This window comes from Dermacentor variabilis, chromosome 10 (genome assembly GCF_050947875.1).
Source record: "Dermacentor variabilis isolate Ectoservices chromosome 10, ASM5094787v1, whole genome shotgun sequence".
Lineage (NCBI taxonomy): Eukaryota > Metazoa > Arthropoda > Arachnida > Ixodida > Ixodidae > Dermacentor > Dermacentor variabilis.
Window position 1 is genome coordinate 126,938,837 of NC_134577.1, and position 15,626 is coordinate 126,954,462.

The window sequence follows — 15,626 nt, forward strand, 5'->3', positions numbered from 1 at the left end:
TTCCAAATACTCGACGAGGCCTTTTAGCTCCGGGTCTGCTCTTTGCTGTTTAGTGAAGTTTTCCGCGCTTATTATCCCAAGGAAGGCGTCGTCGTCCTCGTCGTCTCGCAGCGGGGGATCGATGGGGGCGCGCGATAAGCAGTCGGCGTCGGTGTGTTTTCTTCCGGACTTGTATATTACCGTGACGTCATATTCTTGCAGTCTGAGGCTCCACCGCGCCAGCCGTCCTGAAGGGTCCTTTAAGTTAGCTAGCCAACGCAACGCGTGATGGTTACTGACGACCTTGAATGGCCTCCCATAGAGGTAAGGGCGCAATTTAGCTGTAGCTCAAACGATGGCGAGGTATTTCTTTTCAGTCGTAGAATAATTGCTTTCCGCTTTTGACACCGACCAACTAGCATACGATATCACCCGTTCAAGTCCTTCTTTCCTCTGGACCAGGACAGCACCGAGGCCTAGGGTACTGGATTCAGTGTGGATTTCGGTATCGGCGTCCTCGTCGAAGTGTGCATGTACCGGCGGCGACTGCATGCGTCGTTTGAGTTTGCGGCGTTTCCCACTGGAACTCGACATTACATTTGGTTATATGTGTTAGCGGCTCCGCGATGCATGAAAAGTCCTTGAGAAAGCGCCTATAGTAGGCACATATACCAAGAAATCTGCGCACTGCCTTCTTGTCGGTTGGCTGCGGGAATTTCGCGATGGCAGCTGTCTTCTGTGGGTCGGGGCGTACTCGTGATTTGCTGATGACGTGGCCTAGGAACAAAAGCTCATCGTAAGCGAAGGGGCACCTTTCCGGCTTCAGAGTGAGCCCTGATGACTTAATGGCCTCTAACACTGTCGCAAGCCGCCTAACGTAATCGACGAAATTTCCGCCGTAGACAATGACGTCATCCAAGTAAACAAGGCACGTCTGCCCCTTCAGTCCGGCTAACACCATGTCAATGACGCTCTGAAACGTTGCAGGTGCCGAGCACAGTCCGAATGGCATGACCTTGAACTCGTAGAGGCAGTCTGGCGTGATGAAGGCAGTCTTTTCGCGATATCTCTCGTTGACTTCTATTTGCCAGTAACCAGACTTGAGGTCCATCGACGAAAAGTATTTAGCGTTGCAGAGCCGATCGAATGCGTCGTCTATCCGGGGAAGGGGGTACAAATCCTTCGTGGTCTTGTTCAGTCGGCGATAATCGACGCAGAAGCGTAGGGTTCCGTCCTTTTTCTTCACCAGGAATACAGGAGAGGCCCACGGGCTTTTCGACGGATGGATGATGATGTGCCGCAGCATTTCGTCAACTTGTTGCCTAATAGCTTCCGTTCTCGCGTCGAAACTCGTTAAGAGCTCTAGCGGAGTGGTCGAGCGTGCTTTTCGGTTATTATGCGATGCTTTGCAACTGGTGTTTGTCGAATCCTCGATGACGTCGAAAAGCAATCTTTGTATCGTCGGCGAAGACTTCTGATCTGTTGCTGCTTACTCTTAGGAAGACTTGGATTCACGTCGAAGTCTGTTTCGGGGACTATGCTCATCGGGGTAGATGCGGCTGAATCCGAGAGGACAAAGGCATTCCTGGTTTTCACAATTTCCTCGATATATGAGATTGTCGTGCCCTTGGTGATGTGCTTGAACTCTTGGCTGAAGTTGATTAGCATAACTTTGACTTGGCCTCCGTTGAGTCGAGCGATCCCTCTTGCGACGCAAATTTCACGTTCGAGCAGTAGATGTTGGTCGCCCTCGATGACGCCTTCTACGTCAGCGGGTGTTTCGGTACCGACGGAAATTATAATGCTGGAGTGCGGCGGCATGCTCACTTGATCTTCGAGCACACTCAAGGCTTGGTGACTACGACAGCTCTCCGGCGGTATCGCTTGATCTTGCGACAGCGTTATCGATTTCGACTTCAGGTCGATGACTGCGCCATGTTGATTCAGGTAGTCCATGCCGAGAATGACGTCTCGTGAACACTGTTGGAGGATAACGAAGGTGGCAGCGTAAGTCCGGTCATGAACGGTAATTCTTGCCGTGCAGATCCCAGTCGGCGTAATCAGGTGTCCTCCAGCGGTACGAATTTGAGGGCCTTCCCTTGCAGTCTTGACTTTCCTCAACTGGGGGACAATGGGTCCACTCATGACGGAGTAATCGGCTCCTGTGTCTACTAAGGCGGTGACTGCGTGGCCGACGAGAAGCACGTCGAGGTCGGTGGTTCTTTGTCTTGCGTTACAGTTAGGTCTTGGCGTCGGATCACGGCTGCGTCGTGTTGAAGTGAATTTGGAACGTCGCGTCGTCAAGTCGTCTTTCGTCGCTGTAGTCGTGACTTTCTGATTTCGTCGGGACGGCGGCGTGTCGTTATGTCGTCGAGGTAGTTTCTTCGGTTTCTTCGTCGGTGGCGGAGGATCTTCGTCAGTTCGACGAACAGCAACCGCAGCTCTATCGGCTGCTGCTTTTAGTTTTCCGGATTTGGGCTCGCCGACAGGCCCCGGGCTGGGCCAGTGTATGGTCAGCGCTGCCGCGACGGGTAGCGGCCTGCTGATGGTGAACGCGACGGTCGTCGAGAGCTCCACTGAGTAGCGGCGACGTAGTCGGCGAAATCGCGGGGGCGATCACCTTGCTGCGGGCGCGGAGCGTTCACGGCGAAACCTCGCAGTCCAGTCTCCCGGCATGGACATCGTCGGTAGACGTGACACGCTTCCCCGCAGTGGTAGCAGAGCGGACGGTGGTCAGGGGCGCGCCGAATGCCCGTCTTCCTCGCGTAGGTGCGCTGGGGGACGGCTGGTCGGCAGGCGACTGAACGGCGGCGTTACAGGGCCCTGGTGCGTTCGCGGAGGGGGGCCTTGACGGCGTGCGACGGTGGCGTAGGTCATCGCTTGCGGCTCAGGCTGCGGCGATCCAGGGGCTACTCCAAGTTGTTGTTGGAGCTCCTTACGCACGGCTTCGGCAATCGAAGCCACTTGAGGCTGTGATAATGGGAACTGCTTTTGTAGCTCCTCACGCACGACAAGTCGGATGGTCTCGCGTAGGTCGTCGTTGGCCAGTGACTGAACACTGGCGTAGTTTGTCGAGTTCGTGCGGCGGTCGAATTGCCGGTTTCGCATCTCGAGTGTCTTTTTGATGCTGGTGGCCTCGCGAAGAAACTCGTCGACTGTCTTCGGTGGGCTTCGTACCATTCCGGCAAAAAGTTCCTCCTTCACACCACGCATCAGCAGGCGGACTTTCTTCTCCTCGGACATTTCTGGGTCGGCGTGGCGGAACAGACGGCTCATTGAAGATCGCAATCGTCTCATTCGGCAGCTGCGCTCTCGTCTCCAGTAGAGCTTGGGCTCATTCGTTTCGCACGACGCTTGTAAATGTTTGCAGGAAGCCGCTACGGAAAAGTTCCCAGGTCGTTAAGGTGGCTTCTCGGTTCTCGAAGCACGTCCTGGCCGCGTCTTCCAATGCGAAGAAGACATATGGCAGTTTGTCGTCGCTGTTCCAGTTGTTAAACGTTGCGCCTTTCTCGTACGTCTCAAGCCAGCTTTCCGGGTCCTCGAAAGTTGAACCACGGAACGTCGGAGGCTCCCTGGGCTGCTGCAGCACGACGGGGGACGCTGGGGCTGCCATTGGGGTGGACTTGGTGGCCATCTTCCTAGTCGTCTCAGGCAAGAGTCAGTGCTCCGGGGGCCGTCCTTGCAGCCTGCGGCTACCTCGGTGGTTCTTGGCGACGTTGGTGTCTTCCGCGTGAGGGCTTGGGTCACGGCTTTGTGGGGGCGTCTGGTACATGAACGCAAAGCACCTCCACCAGATGTCACGTGGTCGTGACGCCAAAGAACACAGTAGCGAAACTGTGAAAGGCAAAACTAGCTTTTATTGGGCGAACCTGTGCCCACAAAACAGGCTACTCTTAAAGCACAACAAGAGCGGCGAACACAGTCGGCAATCGTCGAAAATCTGATCAGGTGGTCAAGTGCGTCGGCTTTTATACAGCAGTCGTCGAATGTTCCAGACTAATTGTTCGGAATCGCGTGCCTTCCACAAAGTTCTACACCATTTGCGTCATGGGATGAAATCAGATAATACAAGGTTCGGCGACAACAGACAGCCGGGTAGAAGCATCGATAACTTTCCAGAAACTTCGGATAGATGCAGGCGCGTCCCGCGCTTTGCGATTACATTTGTCAGGCGGCGAAACGTGGTCGCCCGATAAAGATAAGTACATGTGTCATTAGGATTCGTAAGCTTATATTTGTGATTTATGCTTTTGATTTATTTGTGCTCTTGTACCCTAGAAATATCCTTCGGACGTCTCTGATGTGCTCGTTTTTATTCTCAAGTACCCAATGAAAACTATCATCGCTGCAACCTTATGATGGCCTGGTGGCAGGCCACCATGGCGTGTCGCGCAAGTATGACCACGCTGATTCATTTGGGTTGATATATAGTATTTTGTGCGTCATACTTCGCCACCTTCATTTTTCAAACTATGCCAGAGGTCGAAAAGGGTGGCCAACTCACTACGTCCCTTTCCTCTGTTTACTTCCGCAAAGTGTGTGTTTATCGCTGTGTTTACCAAATACGCCCAGCGGTATGCTACCACTGAAGCCTTTCTGGCGGCTGAGCAACTGAAGTCGCAGGCATTATTCAAGATGGCGTCGACGTTCAATATGGCTATCAATTACTTTTAGCGGACTTCGCTCACCGCCTTCTCTCCAGTGTCATTTCTTACACTACTCTCTCCTGCTAGACACAACACAAACACGCAACGACCTTAATGAAGTATCAATTACACGCTAGTTGACATGCTGTCGATGTATATTTCCGGTGAGCATCGGGATTTGAGCGCGGTCCTGTCTATGAGGACATTATCCGCCTACAGCCTCGCTCAACAACAGCGCTCTTTACTCATCACGTTTTTTTTTGTCGACAAGAGCATAGTGTATTTTCTCTGAATGTGCTTTCGGCTTTATGTGTGACCTTGCACACCCGCTTATTCTGTTACGTTGACGGTGACCGTTGTCGTCAGGCTGCCGCCTCATTCTGAGCTATGCAGTCACCAGAGAGCACAGAAAGCTGTCTTCACAAACAAACCACCGGGATTGGAGCCCATCTCCCAAAGGCACCATCTTGCATTTGGGAGATGGACACGCTAACAATTACGCTACCACCTGCCTCCACCAATTTCTGTTCATCTGCCTTCCCACTTCACGTTTTTGCCGCAGACGCAGGCAGAACGGATGTAGAAACGAAAAAAAAGTAGATTGCTTGAGCCACCAGCTGACACATAACCTTAACTTTGGCATGTTACTCTCATTGGAGCGCATGTAGGCTTGCGGCTGCGTGCAGATTGTGGGTCGCCTTAGCTTTATTGTAAATTTTCTTTCACGGACTATTTTCGGCTAGAACTGAAACGCCGGACAAAAATGAGACCTTCCGTTGAATATTTTTTTCTTGTTTTCTTGGTTTAAACCAATGCGCTCATGTTTGCTGATTTGCGCTTGACACCTTGATTGTTAATTAAGTTAGTACGCCTACGTTTACAACTTTATACCGCCGAATAAATCTGTAAAGTGCCAGACTACGCTTTCCTCGTATCGCTTTCCACTAATTTTCTATCACAGTCAATGCTTCGACTTTCGACCGAAACTGCGACTTTTCCCTATTTAGGTAAAAAATGCTTTTTTTTCTGCGTGCGCCCTCATAAAGGGATAAGAAGCATTTCGTTGTAGCAGAGACTTCTATGTCTCCCATTGCGGCGAAAGCACCGTGGACAATTTTAAGCTCTGCCGAGTGCATCGGTAACATTCGTGCCAGTCGTCACCTACCATGAAAACTGCCCCACTTCTGTCATCCCTGCCAAATCAATCAAACTTCATTTCAAGGTTCAAAATGACTATGTACCCTGGCCTATTTGCCAAAGTGTAACAATGTAGATTCTGTGAGTGCAGCAGAAAAACAACAGGAGCCACGCTCTCCTCCTCAAACGCGCTAGCCGTTTTTATGAGTTCGCGAGGGGCGAGTTCGCCGGCTCAAGAAACATCTATCTGCCGATGTGAGGCGATAACAGCTTTCTAACGCTGTCATCCGGGCTTGTACCTAAGCGGTGCGTTAACGACAAGACCCTACGCGCTACTGTCGCATTCACGTGAAAGCGGCTTCTGTTAAATAGTCTCTCCGTGCTATGAGAAAAGCGTCCATTCACAGCTTTATGGCATATACGCAGTGAGGTGTTCTGCAGCCGATTGTACCCCGAGAACAAGACGACCATGGTCATCAACGAGACCCTCCGGATGCCAGCACTGGCTGATACCTTGGCTACCATTGCACGGGAAGGCCATGAAGCCTTTTATGGCGGCTCCGTGGGCAAGATGTTATCTGATGATATACGAAGAAAGGGTGAGTAATATAGACGATTTTATTCCGTTTTAAGATTCACGGTTTCTTATTCATACTAAGCAACGCTCTTACTAAAATATTAAAGGGGCACTTAGGTATCCCTGGGTGGATGCATGCGAACGTATTACCGCCACGTCAGCAGAAGCGCGGCGACATCCGGTGGCGCCGGTCATCGTGGGCTGCTGGGTTCGAGTGCCTTAATTAGCTCTATCTTAATTAACTGTGCCAGTTTTAAGTGCGCCTTCACTAACACCAAAGGTCATGGGTTCGGCTCCCACTAATTGCGGCGGGTTCGATTCATACCAAACGTCATGGGATCAAGTGATTTAATTAACTCTACCCTAATTAGCGTCATCTTCATTAACACCAAATGTCGAAGTTTCGTAGCCTTTTTGTGCCATATTTTCGTCACTCCTCGAACGCCGGATTTTGCGGTGAATGGGAAATTGAATGCTTTCGGTTTAAAAGTTCATTGATCGAAGGCATACAGCTGTAGAAAAGAGTCGCTCCTTCCCAGTTTTAACTCCCCATACGGTCCCAGACGACATAATACACCCCACACCAAACCTCTGATATTTTGTAGACAGCTGTACTTGGAGTAAATAAAAAAATAACAGACGATTACATTACTTTATAATGCGAAATTTGAGCTAGACTCTAGACGTGTTTTCATTTCGCGATATTTCGGCTGGCACGGACAATGTATCGTGCGGCACGTTGCCAACGGAGACAAGTGTGTGTGACGCGACTGCCTCGCTAATCAAAAGAACGCGAGAGGCATCCCGCGGGTGACGCGAGGACGCGATTCATAGCGGCAGTCGCAGACTGACATCCGCTTGTGCTTCGCTTTCACACATGGTACCGGTGGTCGTGCTCGCCGCATGCTTTATCGATGGCGTCATCGCTATACACACGACGCACACTACACTGGCGCCATCTCGCAGCGGTTGTCGCAATGCAAAGCTGTCAGCCACCTGAATACGCAAAAAATAACTATGAGCCCTTAGTGAAACAGAACCTCTTACCCAGTTAAAGGAGAGGCAACGCAATACAATGCGATAACCAAGGAAACGCTAAAGACAGCGTGGAACCAGCAACAAATTCCGGTCCATGGATTAAATTGGGTAAGAAAAACAGCAGAGGAGTACAGAATACAACCCAGCAACAATCCCTCCCAACGAATAGGCTAAAAAAAGTCCAGCAACCAGTTAGAAGAGCAACCTAGCAGCAGTCTACCCCGGCAGCCCTACCCGACTGTGGTGCTTGTTGGTTCAAACGCTGATCGACTGAAAAAGCACCTCTACAAGGAAACCAGTGACCAGAGGCTCCGCATAACCTCCAAATCGGGAGCAACTACACACGAAACACTCTTTTGAGCGGAAGGAGAAATTGCGAGTGCAGACTCCTCCAACGTCAAACTCCAACTAGTAGTCGACGTTGACACTACTGATGCACTAAGTGGCATAGGAGTTTAGCGGTCCATCGATCAGCTCACAGAGAAATTAAATTAATATCCTCGAGCAAAAGAGGCACCCCAAACCGACGACGTCTTTAGGGACATACCACAAGTGAAGTCGCGAGACCATCAAGCAGAAACAGCTTGTTTCAAATGAAACCAAGAAGCCAACAACGTATGTGCTTCACTCGGTCGAAGAGTAGATTTTCAGGCCACTGCGGCTGATCTCAATAAACAAAGCTTCAATGACATCCACTATACGTAAGCAGCCGAAGACCGTGTGGGCTCCCTACTAGCCCAAGAAAGAATTCATTTTTTTAGGAAACAACAGCCACGAATGCATAACCACACCAGAAAACCTCGTTCACTGCAATGGTTCAGACCAAAAGGCAGCTAATGTCCTCGCTGCCCTCTAGTCGAGGACAACAGCATTTGGCCAATTAGGCCAAACTAGATGCCACTGGAAAGCGTATCTTTAAAGCCAAACAAGAAAAATTATTGGTCTCAGCCTCATAGACACAAAAGGACAATAGAACAGAACACAGTCACGAGGCTACTCAAGATGAAAACAGCTACGCTTGGCCAAGCAGGACGACATCTGAAAACCACAAGGAAGAGGATCGAGTTAGCCAAGACAATACGCGGGATCTCAAACCTCCTACCAAATCCAAACAACATTGCCTGTACCCAAAAAGAATACATAAATAAAATGAGGAGACAAGCAAAAAAAGAACCTATCCATGGGCCTACTAAGCATGCAAGGTGCCAGATGATTCATATGGGAAGTCCAGCGTCAAATTAGGCAGTTAAAAATTCATTTTTATGCGCACTAACTGTAATGCACCTTACATAATATGCCAGCCTTACATACACGATGGTCTAGAGTGCTAAGGCCAAAATAAAAAAGGGGGCACCAAATGTAGATGAGGGATTGGGTTCCTTGCTGATACCAACCAGAGTATCTGTACTGGAGAGGACGAAAACTTCATTCACGAGAGCATGTTGACCAGACATAAAATATTGCAACGCAGCGTATATCTACAGGTGATATACATGACTATAACATCTTAAGAAGGATAAGTAAATGGCACAATCTGTGAATGCATCACTAAGAATATTCAATTAAAATAAAGAGGACTCCAACTGCCATATAATAGAATTTGAAGGCAAAGAAAATGATGCAATGAATTTCCCCAAACTAGTGGGAGAATGCCACCTAGCCACAGGAAACCTACACCCACTCTGTCAAGGCACATAACCGGGGACATGCTGTACTAAAGAATCAGCCATTGATTATGTATTATAGAACAACGAGGCCCCTATCCAACACATTCAGATAATCAATGCACATTGAAGAAGGCATAGCAGACAGCTGTGGTAGCGACCACAGCAGAATTAAACTATCTCTAGACTCCACTAAACACCAAATGCAAGACGACAGACAAAAGACAAATTGAAAGAGTTTGCATCACAACTAGAACAAAAAATAGAAAACGCCGAAACGTACGAAGAGTTCATAGAACAATGCCTACAAGTGGCAGGCAAAGCTCTTGCCAACGCAAAAGGGTTGACCTGAGCACGACCAACGCCATGGTTCGACAAGGAAGTGAAAGAATAAACATCAAAACGCAAAAGGCTATGTAGACTGCACTGCAACACTAGTTCAACAACATCCTCGGATACAGCCGAATCCAAGTAGCATCACACAGGCAAAAGTGACCCTCATACATAAGTGCACAGGAAGACCACTTAAATAAGTGAATGTTTACCGCCCGATATAAGTATTGAGCAATGTCCGATAGCTGTATTGAGTGATGTCCAAAAACACTTCAGAGCATTCCTCAGCCGAAGACTACAAAAGTTATGCAAATCAAATAATATATTCGCAGAATTGATACCCTAATATAACCACTTGATATGTCTCAAGTGGTTTGCGCAAGAAGCAATGTATCTTTGGCGCCTGTTATTGCTAGCTGGAGACATTGAAGCCAATCTGGGTCCCATAACGAAAGCACAAGAAGAAGAACTCGATATGGCATTCATTGCCATACAAGGCTTAGAAGCGAGCAATTATAACTTGTTGGAATCAGTGAACAAAGTGTTACACCAACACATTGGACTAAAATGATCTTGAATTGCTTACCAAACGCGTACACGAAATTGAAGGTAAACTTTAATCACTTTCCTTACAGAGACCAATATCAAGCCAAAACCTCAATCTAACAAAAGTGCAAAATCAAATCCAGGATTTAGAGTCACAATTTGCATCTGGAGTGTCGCTTCAGTCTTGCAGCAGCATAGAACATAATATATCAATGATGCACGACAAAATAGACAATTTAGAAAACCGCTCGAGGCGCTCTAATCTTTTCTTTTATGGCATACATGACACGAGTGAATCGGAAGACTGGGAAACGTCCGAGCAAATAGTAACAAAATTCTGCAAACACCAACTAGAAGTATCAACAGCTTCAATCGCACGTGCGCATCGTCTTGGATGATTTTAAAATGAACGCACTCGACCTATTATTGTGAAATTTTCAACGAAAAGGAAATCGAAACAGTGCTTAGTAATGGCCACAAGCTGAAGGATACTGACTTCGGCATTTCTCGCGATTACTCCGAGGCGGTTCGCGATAAAAGAAGTAAATTATGGCAGTTCTTATAAACCATAAAGAAAGAAAAAGACTGTGTGAGCCTTGTCATTAACAAACTAAAATTTAACAAGTGTGCGTACGGGACACTCAATGAAATTGTGCGAAGCTTGTTTCCCCGGTTGTGTCTCCAGTTGGACTCGGCGCTAGCATTTTAACTTCACCTAAGCTTCCACAACCACAAACATTAAGAAATAGTGCAGTTAGTACTGGGAGTACGGTTGTCGCTTATTGTTCAAAAATATTAGAAGCATTATTTTGAAAAATGTCGCACTGTCTTCACTAATCGACTCAAAATCGGCAACATTAATAGCATCAACTGAAACTTGATTGAACGACGCTATTCCTAAAGAAAACATATTCATTTGTGGAACTAATTTTAATATCTTTCGTTGCGATAGGAAAAACCGCAGAGGTGACGGTGTCCTCCTTGCAATAAATAGACAGTATAACGTAGTGCCCGTGGTTTTTAACACTTCCCTTGAATGCGTAGTAACCTATTTGAAATTCAGATAAAGTAACGTAATTGTTGGTGTTTTTTATCGCCAAGCGGACCTTAATCATGGGTTCACAGCAGAATTTTATCGCATTTTTATCGAACTTTTCCATCGGTCTCCGCATTCTAATGTAATCATTTTCGCCGACTTTAATTCCCCGGACATAGTAAGGTCTACACAATAAACCTATAGCACACAATCCGAGTCCCATGCGTCCCTCCCTTGTTGTCTCGATTTCAGTCTAACCCTGTTAATATTGTCACGTGGTCGTAACGTCAAAGAACACAGTATCAAAACTGCGAAAGGGAAAACTAGCTTTTATTGGGCGAACCTCTGCCCACAAAAAAGGCTACACTTAATGTACAACGAGAGCGGCGAACACAGTCGGCGATCGTCGAAAATCTGATCAGCCGGTCAAGCGCGTCGGCTTTTATACACCAGTCGTCGAATGTTCCAGACTAATCGTTCGGACCCGCGTGCCTTCCACGAAGTTCTGCACCATTCGCGTCACGCGATTAAATCAGATAACACAAGGTCCGGCGACAACAGACAGCCGGGTAGAAGCATCGATAACCTTCCAGAAACTTCGGATACATGCAGGCGCGTCCCGCGCTGTGCGATTACATTTGGCAGGCGGCGAAACGTGGTCGCCCGATAAAAATAAGTACACGCGTCAATACCCCCCTCTTGAAAAGCATCGACCCGATGCTGCATACAAATGAAGGTAATAAAGAAAAACACCCGTAGCAAAGAAAATAAAAATAAGGAAGTTCGTCAGCGTCCGTAAAAGGGTTTCAGACGCACCACGTGGACCACTTCAGATCGTGTGCGGCGCCGCTTTGAATGCGAAATTCCGTCTGGCACGACCTCTTAGTCCAGTGCGCCAATGCGTCGAATGACCTTGTAGGGTCCGAAATTGCGGCGCAATAGTTTCTCACTCAGTCCTCGTCGGCGTATCGGTGTCCAAACCCAAACACGGTCGTCGGGCTTGTACTAGACGAAGCGTCTTCGGAGGCTGTAGTGTCGGCTGTCGGTACTCTGTTGGTTCTTGATCCGTAGGCGGGCGAGCTGTCAGACTTCTTCAGTGCGCTGGAGATAGCTAGCGACGTCAACATAATCTTCGTCAGTGACGTGGTGCAGCATGGCGTCTTGCATCGTCGCCGGGTTCCTGCCGTAAACCAGCTTAAACGGCGTGATCTGTGTTGTTTCTTGCACCGCCGTGTTGTAAGCGAAGGTAACATATGCAGGACCGCATCCCACGTCTTGTGCTCGACGTCGACGTACATTGCTAGCATGTCGGCGAGGGTCTTGTTCAGGCGCTCCGTGAGACCATTCGTCTGCGTATGGTAGGCAGTTGTCCTCCTGTGACTTGTCTGGCTGTACTGCAGAATGGCTTGGGTGAGCTCTGCTGTAAAAGCCGTTCCTCTGTCGGTGATGAGGACTTCTGGGGCACCATGTCGCAGCAGGATGTTGTCGACGAAAAATTTCGCCACTTCGGCCGCGCTGCCTTTTGGTAGAGCTTTAGTTTCAGCAAAACGGGTGAGATAGTCCGTCTCCACGACGGTCCACTTATTCCCGGATGTTGACATCGGAAACGGCCCCAACAAATCGATCCCAATCTGCTGGAATGGTCGGCGAGGAGGTTCGATCGGCTGTAGTAATCCTGCTGGCATTGTCGGTGTGACTTGCGTCGTTGACAGTCTCGGCATGTCTTGACGTAACGGGCGACGTCGGCGCTGAGGCGCGGCCAGTAATACCTTTCCCGTATTCTCGACAGCGTCCGGGAGTATCCGAGGTGCCCAGCTGTTGGATCGTCGTGTAGGGCGTGCAGTATTTCTGGACATAGCGCCAACGGTACAACAAGAAGGTAGCTGGCGCGGACTGGTGAGAAGTTCTTCACGAGCAGGTTGTTTTGTAGCGTCAACGAAGACAACCCGCGCTTAAATGCCCTAGGGACAACCTCGGTGTTCCCTTCCAAATACTCGACGAGATCTTTTAGCTCCGGATCTGCTCGTTGCTGTTTAGTGAAGTCTTCTGCGCTTATTAGACCAAGGAAGGCGTCGTCATCCTCGTCGTCTTGCGGCGGGGATCAATGGGGGCGCGCGATAAGCAGTCGGCGTCCGAGTGTTTTCTTCCGCACTTGTATATTACCGTGACGTCATATTCTTGCAGTCTGAGGCTCCACCGCGCCAGCCGTCCTGAAGGGTCCTTTAAGTTAGCTAGCCAAAGCAACGCGTGATGGTCACTGACGACCTTGAATGGCCTCCCATAGAGGTAAGGGCGGAATTTAGCTGTAGCCCAAAGGATGGCGAGGCATTCCTTTCAGTCGTAGAATAATTACTTTCCGCTTTTGACAGCGATCGGCTAGCATAGGATATCACCCATTCAAGTCCTTCTTTCCTCTGGACTAGGACAGCAGCGAGGCCTAGGCTACTGGCGGCAGTGTGGATTTCGGTATCGGCGTCCTCGTCGAAGTGTGCAAGTACCGGCAGCGATTGCATGCGTCGTTTGAGTTCTTGAAGTGCGTTGGCCTGAGGCGTTTCCCACTTGAACTCGACATCACATTTGGTTAGATGTGTTAGCGGCTCCGCGATGCGTGAAAAGTCCTTGACAAAGCGCCTATAGTAGGCACACATGCAAAGGAATCTGCGCAGTGCCTCCTTGTCGGTTGGCTGCGGGAATTTTGCGATGGCAGCTGGATTCTGTGGGTCGGGGCGTACTCCTGATTTGCTTTTGGCGTGGCCTGGGAACAAAAGCTCATCGTAAGCGAAGCGGCACTTTTCCGGCTTCAGAGTGAGTCCTGATGACTTAATGGCCTCTGACACTGTCGCAAGCCGCCTAAGGTGATCGTCGAAATTTCCGGCGAAGACAACGACGTCATCCAAGTAAACAAAGCACGTCTGCCACTTCAGTCCGGCTAACACCGTGTCCCTGACGCGCTGAAACGTTGCAGGCGCCGATCACAGTGTGAATGACATGACCTTGAACTCGTAGAGGCCGTCTGGCGTTATGAAGACAGTCTTTTCGCGATCTCTCTCGTCGACTTCTATTTGCCACTAGCCAGACTTTAGGTCCATCGACGAAAAGTATTTAGCGTTGCAGAGCCGATCCAATGCGTCGTATATCCATGGAAGGAGGTACATATCCTTCTTAGTGATCTTGTTCAGTCGACAATAATCGACGCAGAGGCGTCGGGTTCCCTCCTTTTTCTTCACCAGGACAACAGGAGAGGCCCACGGGCTTTTCGACGGCTAGATGATGTCGTCGCGCAGCATTTCGTCAACTTGTTGCCTAATAGCTTCACGTTCTCTCGTCGAAACTCGGTAAGGGCTCTGGCGGAGTGGTCGAGCGCTCTCTTCGGTTAATATGCGATGCTTTGCAACTGGTGTTTGTCGAATCCTCGATGACGTCGAAAAGCAATCTTTGTATCGTCGGCGAAGACTTCTGATCTGTTGCTGCTTACTCTTAGGAAGACTTGGATTAACGTCGAAGTCTGGTTCGGGGACTATGCTCATCGCGGTAGATGCGGCTGAATCAGAGAGGACAAAGGCATTGCTGGTTTCCCCAATTTCCTCGATATATGTGATTGTCGTGCTTTTGTTGTTGTGCTTGAACACTTGGCTGAAGTTGGTTAGCATAACTTCCAGTTGCCCTCCTTGGATTCGAGCGATTCCTCATGTGACGCAACCCCGCAGGGGCGTCTGCGTAAGCAGGCGTTTGTTGTGTTGCGACACCACGTACCCGAGCACACGAGGGTTGGCCCCTCCGGCGTGTAGCCGTGCGCGGCTTAGCCGTGTCTGGGGAAAGGGGGATCCTGGGGGTTGAGCCGATGCTGGGTGTTTGGACCTTTAAGGCCCCCCGGCGGAGGCAACACACCCCTTTGGCCTCTGCTTCACATAGACGGCACCTCCAGGCTGACCCACCTGGGGGAAATCGGCAGTCGCCTTTTCCTCTCTCTCTCTCTTCGCACATCTTCGTCTTTCCCTCTCACTTTAAGTCTTTCCTGTCTTGTTCTCTCTTCCATTTACTTCCTTTCTCCTCGGCGGCAAGGGTTAACCTTGTGTGGATATCCTACCTTGGGTACACCATATTGGGTTATAGTGATGGCGTACGGCTGGCGTCGTGCAGGCTTGTACACAAGCTGTGCCTCGTCCCCTCGTTGGGCTCCGTGGTGGGCCGTCGGCGCTGTTGCCGAACATACACATTTTCCTATGGCAGCGCAAGCCTCTGTTGTTTATGATCGGCTTCTGAAGAGATGCCGCACAGGAGTATCATTTCAATTTTCCTTTCAAGGCAACGCCCCAACATTTCCAAAGTACTATGTAGTGCATAGTGAAAGCAACATAGCGGTAAGGAAACTCTCTCCATTCCTGGTAGCGAAGTGTCTGAAAGACAAAATCGGACCAACATACAAAGCATCCAAAATGTCTAGCGGGGACCTCCTCCTAGAACTGAATAACAAAGATCAAGCAGATAAGCTCTCTGAACTTACCAGTATTGGCGACGCGACAGTGACTGTTTCAGCCCACAGAACACTTAATACAAGCAGGGAAGTAATATCTGAAGAAGGCTTTATTGGCTTAAGTGACGAGGAACTGCTGGAAGGTTTCCAGGAACAAAATGTGACAAAGGTACAAAGAATAATAATCCGTAGAAAC

The 15,626-nt window shown here is 49.2% G+C and overlaps 1 protein-coding gene across 1 annotated transcript in view; it reads left to right on the top strand.

Moving 5' to 3' along the window:
* The window catches only part of LOC142559411 (glutathione hydrolase 1 proenzyme-like), a 124,433-nt gene that overhangs the window by 85,610 nt on the left and 23,197 nt on the right, over positions 1-15,626 (top strand). Inside the window, exon 3 of the mRNA XM_075671009.1 lies at positions 6,189-6,361. Within this exon, the coding sequence (XP_075527124.1) occupies positions 6,189-6,361 (173 nt within the window). The remainder of the gene's footprint in view (positions 1-6,188; positions 6,362-15,626) is intronic.